Here is a 13,673-nt window from a genome sequence, read left to right on the forward strand (position 1 = left end):
GAATTTTACAACTTTCATGATTCCAAGTGGCAAGAATCATGTTTTTGTAATTTGAAAGATTTTCAAAAGAACCTCTCCCATTTTTTGAATATTTGCAAAATGCCCATTTTGCTCTTTTAACCCTTTACATCTTCTTTGATTTTTAAAAAAAATCAACAAAGTTTTGTAAAGTCACATAAAAATCATATTTGCATTCCTTAAGTCTTCATGATTCTAAAATCATGTGAATCAAATGAAACCTTATAATTTTAACTCATTTTACCTCATGGCAATAATTGCATGGTAAGAAAAATCAAATCACCCTCAAACAAAAAGGTCAAATCTGAGTCAGGAGCGTCCGCACAGATCTCCACACAAGTTGCTGCGTTATATATCGAATTTGCTGCGTAGTAGGTAGCGTGCGGAGGCTAGTTGTTCATAGATCTCGCTCTCCACTCTGCAGCGTGGCACCGACGGCCACACAACACACACGTACGCGAGGACCATGGGATCCACTGCAGAGGAACATAACAAAATAGTTCCTCTCTGCAGAACATGACGCTTCACCGGCACTCTTACACTCCTCTTCCCGATGCAAACAAACAACTGAACCGGAGATCCACGACGATGGAGTAAACAACGTGGAGAATCTTCAACCGAAGACTCTTCGATATGGATCTCGTGCCTACACGTGAGCCACATTACCAGCGACCATCGCCGGTGTCTATTCATGGGGCCGACGACAAGTGCAAAATTTCCAGGCGAGACGAAGCTCCTACCTACCACCCCGCCTAAAATGTCGCATGTGACTACGTGTATATATTAAACACAATCATCCAGAACAAGAGTAAGTAGGAAAGTTCCCACGCCACCCACGCGCGCGCGGTTAGCTAGCTACTCCACTACGTAGCAGCCATGGAGACGGCGACCTTGCTCCCCGTGGCGCTGGCGCTGCTGGCAATCCCCATCACGGCGCTCCTCCTCAACCGCCTCCGCTTCGGCAAGCTCCCGCCCGGTCCGAGGCCATGGCCGGTGCTGGGCAACCTGTTCCAAATCCAGCCCGTGCGGTGCCGCTGCTTCGCGGAGTGGGCGGGCCGGTACGGGCCCATCATGACGGTGTGGTTCGGGTCGTCGCCGATGGTGGTGGTCTCCACCTCGGAGCTGGCGCAGGAGGTGCTCAAGACCCACGACCAGCAGCTCGCCGACCGGCCCCGGAACCGCTCCACGGAGCGGTTCAGCCGCGGCGGCATGGACCTCATCTGGGCCGACTACGGCGCGCACTACATCAAGGTGCGCAAGTTCTGCAACCTCGAGCTCTTCACCCCGCGCCGCCTCGAGGCGCTCCGCCCCATCCGTGAGGACGAGGTCACCGACATGGTGGAGTCCCTGCACAAGGCCGGCAAGGGCGGGAAGCCCGTGGCGGTAAGGGAGTTCCTCGGCATGGTGGGGTTCAACAACATCACGCGCCTCGCCTTCGGGAAGCGCTTCGTGGGCGCCGACGGAGAGCTGGACGAGCAGGGCCGGGAGTTCAAGGGGATCGTCACCAACGGGATCAAGATCGGCGCGTCCCTCTCCATCGCCGAGTACATCCGCTGGCTCCGCTGGCTCGCACCCGTCGACGAGGACATCTACAAGTCGCACAACGACAGGCGGGACCGCCTCACCGTCAAGATCATGGAGGAGCACGCCAAGGCGCTCAAGATCAGCGGCACCTCCAAGCAGCATTTCGTCGACGCGCTCCTCACCCTACGGGAGAAGTACGACCTCAGCGACGACACCGTCATCGGCCTCCTCTGGGTACGTTAACGTTTCCGCCGTCCACGGGCCTCATCAACATCAATTACTACTGATAGAACTCATTTCGTGACTTAAGTACTTAACACTGACACGACCGACGAGCAGGACATGATCACCGCCGGCACGGACACGACGGTGATAACCGTGGAGTGGGCGATAGGGGAGCTGGTGAAGAACCCCAAGGTGCAGGAGAAGCTGCAGGAGGAGCTGGACCGGGTGGTCGGACGCGACCGAGTCATGTCGGAGACGGACTTCCCCAACCTGCCCTACCTCAACGCCGTCGTCAAGGAGTCGCTCCGCCTGCACCCGCCCACGCCGCTCATGCTCCCGCACAAGGCCAGCGCCGCCGTCAAGATCGCCGGCTACGACATCCCCAAGGGCGCCAGCGTGACGGTCAACGCGTGGGCGCTGGCGCGCGACCCCAAGGTCTGGGACAGCCCGCTCGAGTTCCGCCCGGAGCGCTTCGTCGAAGAGAACATCGACATCAAGGGCTGCGACTACCGCGTGCTGCCGTTCGGCGCCGGCAGGCGGGTCTGCCCCGGCGCGCAGCTCGGGATCAACCTCGTCGCGTCCATGATCGGCCACCTCCTGCACCACTTCACCTGGTCGCCGCCGGAGGGGACACGGCCGGAGGACATCAGCATGATGGAGTCCCCGGGGCTCATCACCTTCATGGGCACGCCGCTGCAGGTCGTCGCCAAGCCGCGGCTCGACAAGGAGGAGCTCTACAAGCGGGTGCCGGTCGACATGTGAGCCACCGTGGCTCCACGTTGAAGACTTTACTGCATTGTCTGTGGAAAAAGGGTTGCGTCTCCATTCCTCTGTTTTGTAGGTCGATCGTAAAATTACGTTTTACTCCTCTGGCTCTAGAAGAGCACTATTTGCTTTCTTTTGTATTTTTTCGTGGAATTTCTAGTTGAGATTATTCAAGAAAATTGGGCTGCGTGTATCTCGCGATGTAATATTCAGAGGAGGAGATATCTCTTCCACTTATCTGCAATGGATGATTAGAGCATATTTCGGAAGGCTAAAACTGCCTAAGCATACCTTTTTATCTGCATTGTTTTTCTTTATCAGGTTCAGATGATTGGAGAATATGTGCCTGTTTGTATCTTACGATAAATCTCTTCCTTTACGTGGCAATTGATCATTGAAGCATATATGACACACATGCCTATATACATGCGACATGAAACAAAAATGAAACCGATCTTCACGAGAGGTCCATTCTTCAGCTGAAAATCTACCATGACGTACTAACTTGATCGATTATGTTTTGTATAAGAGTATCTCCACCGGCGCCTCCGATAGCGGCCCCGATAGCTTTTTGAAGGCCGGGAGCGAAAATGGGGCTCGCACCATACGGCGCTGGCCAATTTTGGAGCCCAATAGAATCGCCGGCAACCCTGTGCCGGCCCCTTCGCCAAGGGCGCGAATCGGGCGCGCCGGCGCCTCGCGAGGCCGAAAATTTTGGGCATGGGATCCGCCTGTCAGTGACGCCAGGGCACCGCGCGGGAAATTTTACCGCCACGACGCCGCGCGGGAAATTCTTCCGCTGCGACACAGTGCGGGAGGTTTCCCGCCTCGCCGACGGTCTATATTATCCCTCCTCCCCCGCCATTGCTGCAAAAACCCTACAAAATAGCACAATGTGGGATTCGTGGGACGAGGCGGCGGTAGAGGCGGCCGTAGAAGTCATGGAGGTGGACCCGCAGCTTGCAGAGTACGAGGCGTGGGAGGCAGCGGCACTAGCGGCGACCGTAGATGCGGCAGGACCAGGAGGCGGAGCGGCGGCTGCGGGTGACCGAGGAGGCGCGACGGCGGCGGGTGGCGCGGCAGGAGGTGGTGTGGCAGCGAGAGGAGGCGGAGCGGCGGCAACGGGAGGAGGTGGAGGAGGCGGAGCGGCTAGAGTTCCTGGAGGCGCGGCGACGGGAGGAGCTGACCCAGCGCTGGTGGGAGGTGCACCCGCAGAGGGGGTGTGAGGAACTTGCGCTGCGGCGGTTGCAGCGGGAGGAGACGCAGATTCAGGAGGAAATCTGCCAGCGGTGGCGTTTGGCGGAGCTGCAGTTCCGCCTACAGAGGCAGGAGTTGGATCACCGTCGGCGGCGGGAGGACCTGGAGCGGCAGCTGCGGCAGAAGGCGGTGGCCACGAATAGAGCCGCCTACTTGACGTTTGTGGCGGAGAGAGCAGGGGATCATCGACGGAGATGCACCGTAGAGAGCATGGGAGAGACCACCGGAGAGAGCAGCGGGCGATCGTCCACCTCCATAGAGCCAAGTGACCAGTAGAGGTAGTAGTAGGCTAGAGATGAAGCAGGTTTCATATGTCATCCGGGGTTGAGGACTGAATAATGTTTTACTCGGATTTGCCCGAAAATATTATTCATTCCTCGATCCTGAATGACATTAAAAAGAAACTTTAGCATAATATGTAGTTTGTGTAAAAAACTTCTATCGGGGCCGCCTGTTTGGAGACGCCGGTGTGGGAACAACTCCCCTAAATAGAGAATTCAGTGCTAGCGCTTCCTAAACGGAGGTGTCGGTGACCCTGCCGGCGCCTATTTGGGAGCTACCGAGATGCTCTAATTGAACCCAAAACGAGCTGATATGTTATGTCAGGCCAAAGGAAAGAGTAAGAATATGGGTTGTATTTCTCTCTCTTGCATGTGTCATTGTTTGTCACTGAAGGCAAAACAGAGCGCGCTTCTGTATATATCAAGCAAGCAGCAAAGTCGTGTTCTTTTCTCCTTGCGGCTTTCCATTCGAAGAGAACCGAAGATGTGAAGATAAATGAAACAACGAGGAAGTAACACATAGTTACAACTAGCCACTAGTAACCAGAGATGCAACAGCTTCCTCCAAGAAAGGATGATACCAACTCGGAGAAAGCTGTAAATATGAAATTAACCCATGCATCTCGAACAGTTATCCAGCGTTACAATTAATTTTATGAAAAAATTAACTTTATAAAATTGAAATTTTCCACTTTAGCCAAACTAAATACTTAGAAGGGCAGTGACATCCATAGCCCACCAAAAATACCTCGGGTTTAATAATTTGGTGTCTCATAAAAGATGATTTGTTTTCAATGGTAGACACCATTCCCGGCGATCACGAGATGCCCTGTGATAACTTCGCTAATCTGAAGACCCGCCAGATTATTTTTTTAGACTAGTCTCTCGAAGATGTTTATAGAGATAGGATATGTGCGCGTTCATAGGTGTCAGTGCTAGGTTGATTAATAAAAATAAAACTGATAGAGGACCTCTTTAAGCGAAAGATAGGTTGCCGGTTATACAAGCTCCTCTCATAGGGATATCGGGTTGTTCTAATAAATTTTGTTCTTAATGGTCGACCGTTGTGTCAGTGCGTTTCAATGTACTCAGTAGTAGAGCATCTACAGTCGCATCCCCCAAACAATATCCGCAAAAGCGTTGGATTGGTCGTTTGGGGGACGCCGCGACGTGGTGCCGCTTTGAGGGGCTCCCGTTCCTAGCCGCGTCCCCCCAAACGTGACCTCCAAACAAAAAAACAAGTGCAAAAATCGTGTTCGGCGTCCCTAATACAACCTTTATACATAGGGGATGGACTAGCGATGCCGGATAATATTTGGAGCACGTCCGAACCGAAGCGGCCTTTAGAACGTGCGACTAAGAGATGTTAAGTGTCCGACGTCCTCCAAATCCCTTTGGAGATGCGGTTGCAGATGCTCCTACATTGTCTGTCCGAGAAAGGTTTGCGTGCCCATTCCTCTGTTTTGTAGGTCAATGGTAAAACTACATTGTTTGCTTTCTTGTGTATTTTTCCGTGGAAGTTTCGAGCTGATATGATTCAAGAAAATTGGACTGCGTGTATCTCTTCAGAAGATGACGCTTCAACTGCATTCAGATAAACCAAAACCGGAGATCGACGAACGATGATTGCGGAGAGAACGTAGAGAACGTAAACACTTAGAGCAGGTCTAACAGACCCCGTAAAAGGGGAAAACTTACATAGTAAAAAACGATGCGGGGGCCGTTTTTACGGGGCGTGCTAGACGGCCGGGTAGACGCGAAACCCTCAAATCGGCGGTTTAAGAACAAGGATGCTATGTAAGTTTTCCTTGTGTTGATGATGTGAAACATCACGAGCTATCCATATTATGTGTTGATGATGTGGAAACATCTCCTCATACTATTGTTGTGCAGCCCAAGTATGCTAAACAACGGTACAAGGACATGGCCAGCTCTAAGAACAAGGACTTTCAATTTCAACATTGCTTTGCCATCCTTCAACATCTTCCTAAGTGGAAGTTGAGGGACAACGAGCCAAAGTGCAAGAAGGAGGCACTTCCTATGATCGTGTTGTGATGTTAAAACTATGAATTATGCATCACATATTTTAGATGTGCTATGTTTGATGTGAAATTGATGTGCAAATTGCTGTCTAAAACCCTGTTTTGAGGGGCCGGAAACTCGGACGAGCTAGCAGAGCCCGTATCCCCACCCCGTAAAACAGAATATTCTGTTTTACGGGGTGGGGATACGGGCTCTGCTAGCTCGTCCGAGTTTTTGGCCGACGAAAACTGGATACAGGGCCCTTTACTCGTGTTATACGGGGCGAAAAAATACGGGGCCTGTTAGACATGCTCTTACACGTGAGCAATATTACGACTTTTTTTTTATGAAACGAGTAACATTACGACTTTATTGCGAGGGACCAAACTCGACCAACACCGGTGTCTATTCATGGGGTCGACCATGGGAAGATTGGGTCTAGAAGAGATGAATCTGAAATCTTAGAGCAGCCCATATGTGGTGGTATACTGGAATCTGCGTATATACAAACAAGCATGCAGGTTTGGGAGTAGCTACTAAATTTTCCACTCTACAGTACTCCTAAATGTGCACGTGATTAAAATTATGACCACCACCGGCTTCTATTCATGGATGGGGATGGGGCTAAGGGCATCTCCAGCGGCGCGACGCAAACGGACGCTGAGCGACCGTTTGTGTCCGCCGTGACCGAAAATGCGTCGTGCACCACCTCCAGCGGCGCGACGCAAAGTGACCGGGCCGTCCGCAGAGACGCAAACCTGGCCCAAATATGCGGCAGGTTTGCGTCTCGGCGGACGCTGCGCGGACGCGCAAAGTGTCCGTTCGGTCCTCGCACGGGCCCGCCTGGCAGCGGCACAACTGCTTCGTCTTCGGCCATTACTTCCGGGCGGCGCGCTGCAGCCTTCGCAGAGCCGCGTTAATGGCGTGCCTCGGCTTCCGCGAGCGTGCGCAGCTAGTAGACGTTGCACTAGCAGGCCATTGAAGGCGATATGGCGTCGGAGCCTTTTAAATGGACGCTGCCGGCGTCCATTTCGACGACCAAACCATTACCAAATCCCACAGTATCCACCCCACCGACGCCATGGGAAAGAAATGCTGGCCGTTCCGCAAGACGAAGAACGACCAGGAGGCAAGCGGCTCGCATTCCGGCAAGAAGGCAAGGGTCGGCCTGTACGTCCGAGTTGAGCTCGCGCGGCAGCTATGGGAGGAAAACCGGCCTGTGCCATGGCCGGACGCGAACTTGCCGGGAGGGGGCTGGTACCTGAACTCGCGGCGCGTGCCGGTCCCCCCCGTGCCGCGCGAGGGCCGAGAGCGGCGGGACGAGGTGCGCCGCCGCCGAGCGATCTTGCCGCCGGATCTGCGGGAGGATGAGGCGTACGCCCTGAACTCCTACAACTGGATTTCATCCGGGACGTGGGAGTTCGACGCGCGCCGCCGCGCTGGCTACCTCGGCGACGTGGACTTCTTCGAACGAGAGATCTCCGCAGAAGAAGAAGAGAACGACCAGGAGGACGCGGACGACGAGGAGGACGCGGACGACGAGGAGGACGCGGACGAGGGCGTCGACAGGGTCGACTACGACCACGACGACGGCGGGCCGGCGTGGGATCCGGAGACCCAGCCGCCGGACCTTTCCGAGGATGAGGCCATTGCCATGGCACTGGCCAACAGCGCTCAGGACGAGCTCAACAAGCTCGCTTTGTGGGAGGGGCTCGCAATCCAGCTGCGGGAGTCAGCGCTCGCGCAGGGGAGGCCGGCGACTCCTCCGGCAACGCCGACGCGTTCCAACGACCGCGCTCCGTCTGCTGCTCCGGCGTGGGATCCCTGGCCACAGCCTCCTGCCCATGCGGCGGTACCTCCTCCACCGCCGGCGTACGAGCTTCCATGGCCGACGCCGGAGTTCATTAACCTCGTCAGCGACGACGACCAGTAGGCAGCAGCAACTTTTAGCACGCCTTTATGGCTTTTTTATGTTTTTTTAAACGTAAATTATGGTTGCATGAATGAAAAAAAAAATTTATGCGTCGCGTCGCTGGAGCCACCCCCCGACGCAAACGGACGCCCGGACGATTTCGACCATTCCGGCCGACGCAAACGGACACGACGCGTCCGTTTCGACGTCCGAAATGCGTCGCGCCGCTGGAGATGCCCTAACTTTCAAGAGCAGATTATTGCCTATGTAAAAGCTGGAGCCCTTTGCCTTGATCTTAGTTATTCCACATACTGCCACTAGGATGAGACGTTGTTGCAGAGGTTGGGTGTAATTGATATCTTCTGATATTAATATATTAACTTTATCTAAAAAACCTATTTCACGTAAGTTTTTTAGCAGTGTGGATGGCCGTTTGGTACTGTAGATCTTTTTTGTTACCTTTTTTTGCATGTTAATTCCCTAATTACCGATAGCCTGCCGGTGACCTCCTGTTGTTGCTTCCGGTTGTTCTCGACAATGAAGTGACTCTTCTCCTACCCGTTCTTCCGATTTCTTAGTGTGGGCACGGCTACATCAGGTATTTTCGAGCCTATCGTCTTCTCATCGTTTCACACGTCGACATCATTCTAGATGTCTCCCCTCAAAATCCCGGTCTCCGCCTCTTCTCTTCTTCCTCCGCCTCTCCAGGTCCTACCACACTCCACTGCTATGGCCATTTCTCCTCTACGACTTGCACCGTCGTGACCTCCCGCGCGGTCATACTGCCCCCTCCGTGTCTGCCTTATACTGCCCAGGATGCCACAGTAGCGCCAGCCAATTCAGTTATCGGCCAGGTCTCGTGCCGCTTGTGTCATCAGCCCAGTCGGCTGCCACCATAGCTCCCTTGCTTGTCTCGATGGATACAACGATATGTTCCGCCAATCTGGAGGTCCACGATTCCGCTTGGATGGCTCCTCGGGGCGTGGGCCACCCTCTACCGCCTGGCCGCCTTGGCCTCTACTGAAGGATACATCGGTGCCGTGATCCATCCCCTCCCGAGGCGGGTGGAAGCGTGGAGGAGGACATCAGCGCCCTCATATCCCTCACGTGAGGTTGCATCAACCCCAACGAGCGCCTTCCCTAACATTGTCATCGGTGCATCCGATGCAACTCCCTGTCCAGGTTAGGGCGCATAACATGGGTGCTGGTGTGGGCTAGCATACGGATGCGAGGCACATGAGTTTCCTGGCGAATCCTAGGTTTATTGTTTTCTCCTTTGCTATTTTTGTATGCAGCTTGCTCCTTGATGTTTCTATTCTTAAACTGTTTGATGTGGGTTGTCCTACTTTTCTATAGATTGGATGATTGTTTGTTTTCAATTACCAATTTATGCATCTCTTTATAGGACGCTGACACATCTCGCTTGTGATTTCTGCTATGAGGCTTCGATAGCGGATTATATATGGATCATGTAGATGACGCGGTCGGTTTCCTCACAGGAGAAGCTGCCTGTCGAGGTTGTTGTTGAGCGTAGGTTGCCTCACATGAGGGGCTAGGTTGTTTTCCCTTCCGCTATGTATGGTTCATGTTTTATGAATCATATTGGACATCTGCATCTTACTGTTATATGTTTTCTGTAATATTATTTCAGGTTATGCAGAACTCAGAAACATGCAGTTGTAGCCATAGGCGCCCAATTCCTTTAAGTTTCCTATGCAAGTTAAAGCTAATTCCTTGAAGTTTCTTGTAAAAGTTAAAGCTGGTTTCCTTGGTTCAGTGGAGCTCAAGGTTTGCAGTAGTTGCTTCAGTTGGAGATATTTTTCCTAAATCTACTATGTTGTGATTTTCTGCGGCACAATTAAAAATGCTAAAGGATGACTCCATCAATGATTATTAGGTCCCACGGAGCAGACTTGGCCAAAGGCCGGCCTTGTTTTATCTCTATTGGATTGTTATATTAGTTGAACCAACAACAAATGTTGAAGGTTGCAGTCTGGATATGTCCAACAAGTGAAATGAAGTAGAGTTAGGGTGAGGAATTTGTGATGTTAGTTAAGTTATTTTTACAGTTGTTGCTGGAACCATGTATTTGTGATACTTTCCTTATTAAAATAGGAAATGGAGATTGACCTATTGTAGAGCTAGCAAGAATTGAACCCCGAACTAGCACATATTGGTGCTTAGTATTCTTACAATTGTGTGTGTATTTGTGTTTTCTGATGATTTTCTATTGGGTGGCTTGGATGGTCGATCATGTTTTGCCTCCTGTTGTTGGAAACTGACCATCTTCGCATGCTTATGCTCATTAATTTCTGACTTGAACTTTTCATCCCTCGGGAATTCATCATGGCTTGGGTATTTTTTTAGAACTTTAATTGGAAACATCAAGTTGTTCATTGGCGGTATTAAAGTTGCTTCCCTCTACATGTTCTTTGTACTCATTATTTAATGATTGTTATTTCTACATGTTGCTTGCGTAGGTTTTCTCTCTAATACTTTCAGTTATGGCTCATTTTAAATCTATTGGTCGGGATTGATGTTCCTCCTCATGTCTCTTATGGTAAGACATTCCATTCTGTTCAGTGATGTATATTGAAAATATGCAAGATTTAATCCCATGTAAATAGATAATTTGCTCATGTACATTGCAAAATGACTTCTATAACACCTCAAACCAGCTATGATATTTGGAAATAGTATTTAAATCTGTTCTTGCTAATGACACAATATGGTCCAGAATTTTATGATGTCATTTGTAACAATAAGTCACATTTTGTCCACTGAAGGTAAAGTCAAGATACCTTAGCAGAGTTCGATATGTGCAACTTAGTTTATATAGGCTGCATCATTGAAAGTTGTAGATATTGCAATTTTCAGGGGTGTTCACTACCCATCTTGTGTCCATCAGATAGTTACAAAGAACAACTTCATGGCAGTAACAATTTTACCTTCAAATGTGTTGATGGTATTCTTTTAGGTGATAAAATATTTGCTGGTTTTGTCTGCAACAATAAGTTTAGTATTAAGAGTGGGATGTAATTTGGTCACTATAGGACATAATCAGTATCACTGATGTTTTGGATGATAGTGCATGCATGCCTTCCTGTTTTATTTTAATGATCACTTTTAGAAAACGTTGACTAGACTCCCTGGTCTTCTTATCTACGCTCGATTCTTGATATATCTCTTAATTTGACATATCATCTTTTCTATTATCTGCTATTTAGCTTGACCTTAGCAATGTAATTCTTGTGTGTGCCCATGCTGCATCGTTTTTTATTTTCAGTGTGACATTGATGCCTTTCTGTTCAGCTAGATAAACAATTTGAACTCGGAGCTTTGAGATAGACTTCATATAGTCTACAATTCAGGTGAAGGTTCATTTTATACATCTAAGATTTATGCTCTTTTGTACATTGATTAGAAAAAATCTGGAACTGTAGGTCATGTAGATGCTCTGATATGATCTAGTTGTTTAGACGATTTGCAAACTTCGGTAAGCTAAGATATGTGCATTTTTATACATTGATTGATTAGGAAAACTCTAGAACTGTAGATCATGTACATGCTATGATATGATGTAACTATTCAGATAATTTGTAAACTTCGTTACATGTCCATACATGCTGAATATTTATCTTGATCTATTGTTGTTGCTTCACTCTTTTTTTTAGATACACAATAGCATACAACCATGACCATTTCGTGTAACACCCCGGCCACCCCCTGGTCGGGCCTGGTACTCCTGGCAACTCTCTAGAAACTCTAGACTAGCCTCACAGACCAACACATGTTTTTTATGCGCCCTTTGTCCTCACTTATGCGCACCTGGAAAGGACTTCCGGTCGTTCACCTTTCCTCAAATCGTTCCAGACCAAGCACCTGGAGTTATTTGGAGATGAGCTTCTGAAAAAAAAGTGACAACTTGTTGATACGAGTATCCTATCAATCCTGTTGAGCTAGCTAGGATATCATAGACTATGCATACAAAATTATAAGCGATTTGCATCCCCTCAAATAGGTAATTGGTGCCAATTCAAAGATTACAACTTCTTGAAACCTATATGTTTAAACATGATTAGATGACTGATACGTCTCTGACGTATCGATAATTTCTTATGTTCCATGCCACATTATTGATGTTATCTACATGTTTTATGCACACTTTATGTCATATTCGTGCATTTTCTGGAACTAACCTATTAACAAGATGCCGAAGTGCCGCTTCTTTGCTGTTTTTTGTTTCAGAAATCGTAGTAACGAAATATTCTCGGAATTGGACGAAATCAACGCCCAGGGTCCTATTTTGCCACGAAGCTTCCAGAAGACCGAAGAGGAGACGAAGTGGGGCCACGAGGTGGCGACACCATAGGGCGGCGCGGCCCAAGCCCTGGCCGCGCCGACCTAGGGTGTGGGCCCCTCGCGCCGCCTCTTGACCTACCCTTCCTCCTACTTAAAGCCTCCGTGACGAAACCCCCAGTACCGAGAGCCACGATACGGAAAACCTTACTGAGACGCCGCCGCCGCCGATCCCATCTCGGGGGATCCAGGAGATCGCCTCCGGCACCCTGCCGGAGAGGGGATTCATCTCCCGGAGGACTCTACGCCGCCATGGTCGCCTCCGGTGTGATGTGTGAGTAGTCTACCCCTGGACTATGGGTCCATAGCAGTAGCTAGATGGTTGTCTTCTCCCCATTGTGCTATCATTGTCGGATCTTGTGAGCTGCCTAACATGATCAAGATCATCTATCTGTAATTCTATATGTTGCGTTTGTTGGGATCCGATGAATAGAGAATACTTGTTATGTTGATTATCAAAGTTATATCTACGTGTTGTTTATGATCTTGCATGCTTTCCGTTACTAGTAGATGCTCTGGCCAAGTAGATGCTTGTAACTCCAAGAGGGAGTACTTATGCTCGATAGTGGGTTCATGCCTGCATTGACACCGGGACAAGGATGAGAAAGTTCTAAGGTTGTGTTGTGCTGTTGCCACTAGGGATAAAACATTGATGCTATGTCTAAGGATGTAGTTGTTGATTACATTACGCACCATACTTAATGCAATTGTCTGTTGCTTTGCAACTTAATACTGGAAGGGGTTCGGATGATAACCTGAAGGTGGACTTTTTAGGCATAGATGCAGTTGGATGGCGGTCTATGTACTTTGTCGTAATGCCCAATTAAATCTCACTATACTCATCATGATATGTATGTGCATGGTCATGCTCTCTTTATTTGTCAATTGCCCAACTGTAATTTGTTCACCCAACATGCTGTTTATCTTATGGGAGAGACACCTCTAGTGAACTGTGGACCCCGGTCCAATTCTCTTTACTGAAATACAATCTACTGCAATACTTGTTCTACTGTTTTCTGCAAACAATCATCTTCCACACAATACGGTTAATCCTTTGTTACAGCAAGCCGATGAGATTGACAACCTCACTGTTTCGTTGGGGCAAAGTACTTTGGTTGTGTTGTGCAGGTTCCACGTTGGCGCCGGAATCCCTGGTGTTGCGCCGCACTACATCCCGCCGCCATCAACCTTCAACGTGCTTCTTGGCTCCTCCTGGTTCGATAAACCTTGGTTTCTTTCTGAGGGAAAACTTGCTGCTGTGCGCATCATACCTTCCTCTTGGGGTTCCCAACGAACGTGTGAGTTACACG

The 13,673-nt window shown here is 49.6% G+C and overlaps 1 protein-coding gene across 1 annotated transcript; it reads left to right on the forward strand.

Moving 5' to 3' along the window:
• Window positions 1-811: 811 nt before the first annotated feature.
• LOC127344160 (cytochrome P450 98A1) lies at window positions 812-2,822 on the forward strand. The gene is made up of 2 exons (XM_051370381.2): window positions 812-1,776; window positions 1,882-2,822. The coding sequence occupies exons 1-2, from the start codon at window positions 895-897 to the stop codon at window positions 2,527-2,529; spliced, it is 1,530 nt and encodes a 509-aa protein (XP_051226341.1). The 5' UTR covers window positions 812-894; the 3' UTR covers window positions 2,530-2,822.
• Window positions 2,823-13,673: the final 10,851 nt, after the last annotated feature.

The sequence above is a fragment of the Lolium perenne genome, chromosome 3 (assembly GCF_019359855.2).
Source record: "Lolium perenne isolate Kyuss_39 chromosome 3, Kyuss_2.0, whole genome shotgun sequence".
Taxonomy (NCBI): domain Eukaryota; kingdom Viridiplantae; phylum Streptophyta; class Magnoliopsida; order Poales; family Poaceae; genus Lolium; species Lolium perenne.

Excerpts from the sequence above, each read along its gene's own strand:
- LOC127344160 (XM_051370381.2), top strand. The coding sequence starts at position 895 with ATGGAGACGGCGACCTTGCTCCCCGTGGCGCTGGCGCTGCTGGCAATC. Across the intron at positions 1,777-1,881 it reads CCGTCATCGGCCTCCTCTGG|GACATGATCACCGCCGGCAC; the intron begins GTACGTTAACGT and ends ACCGACGAGCAG.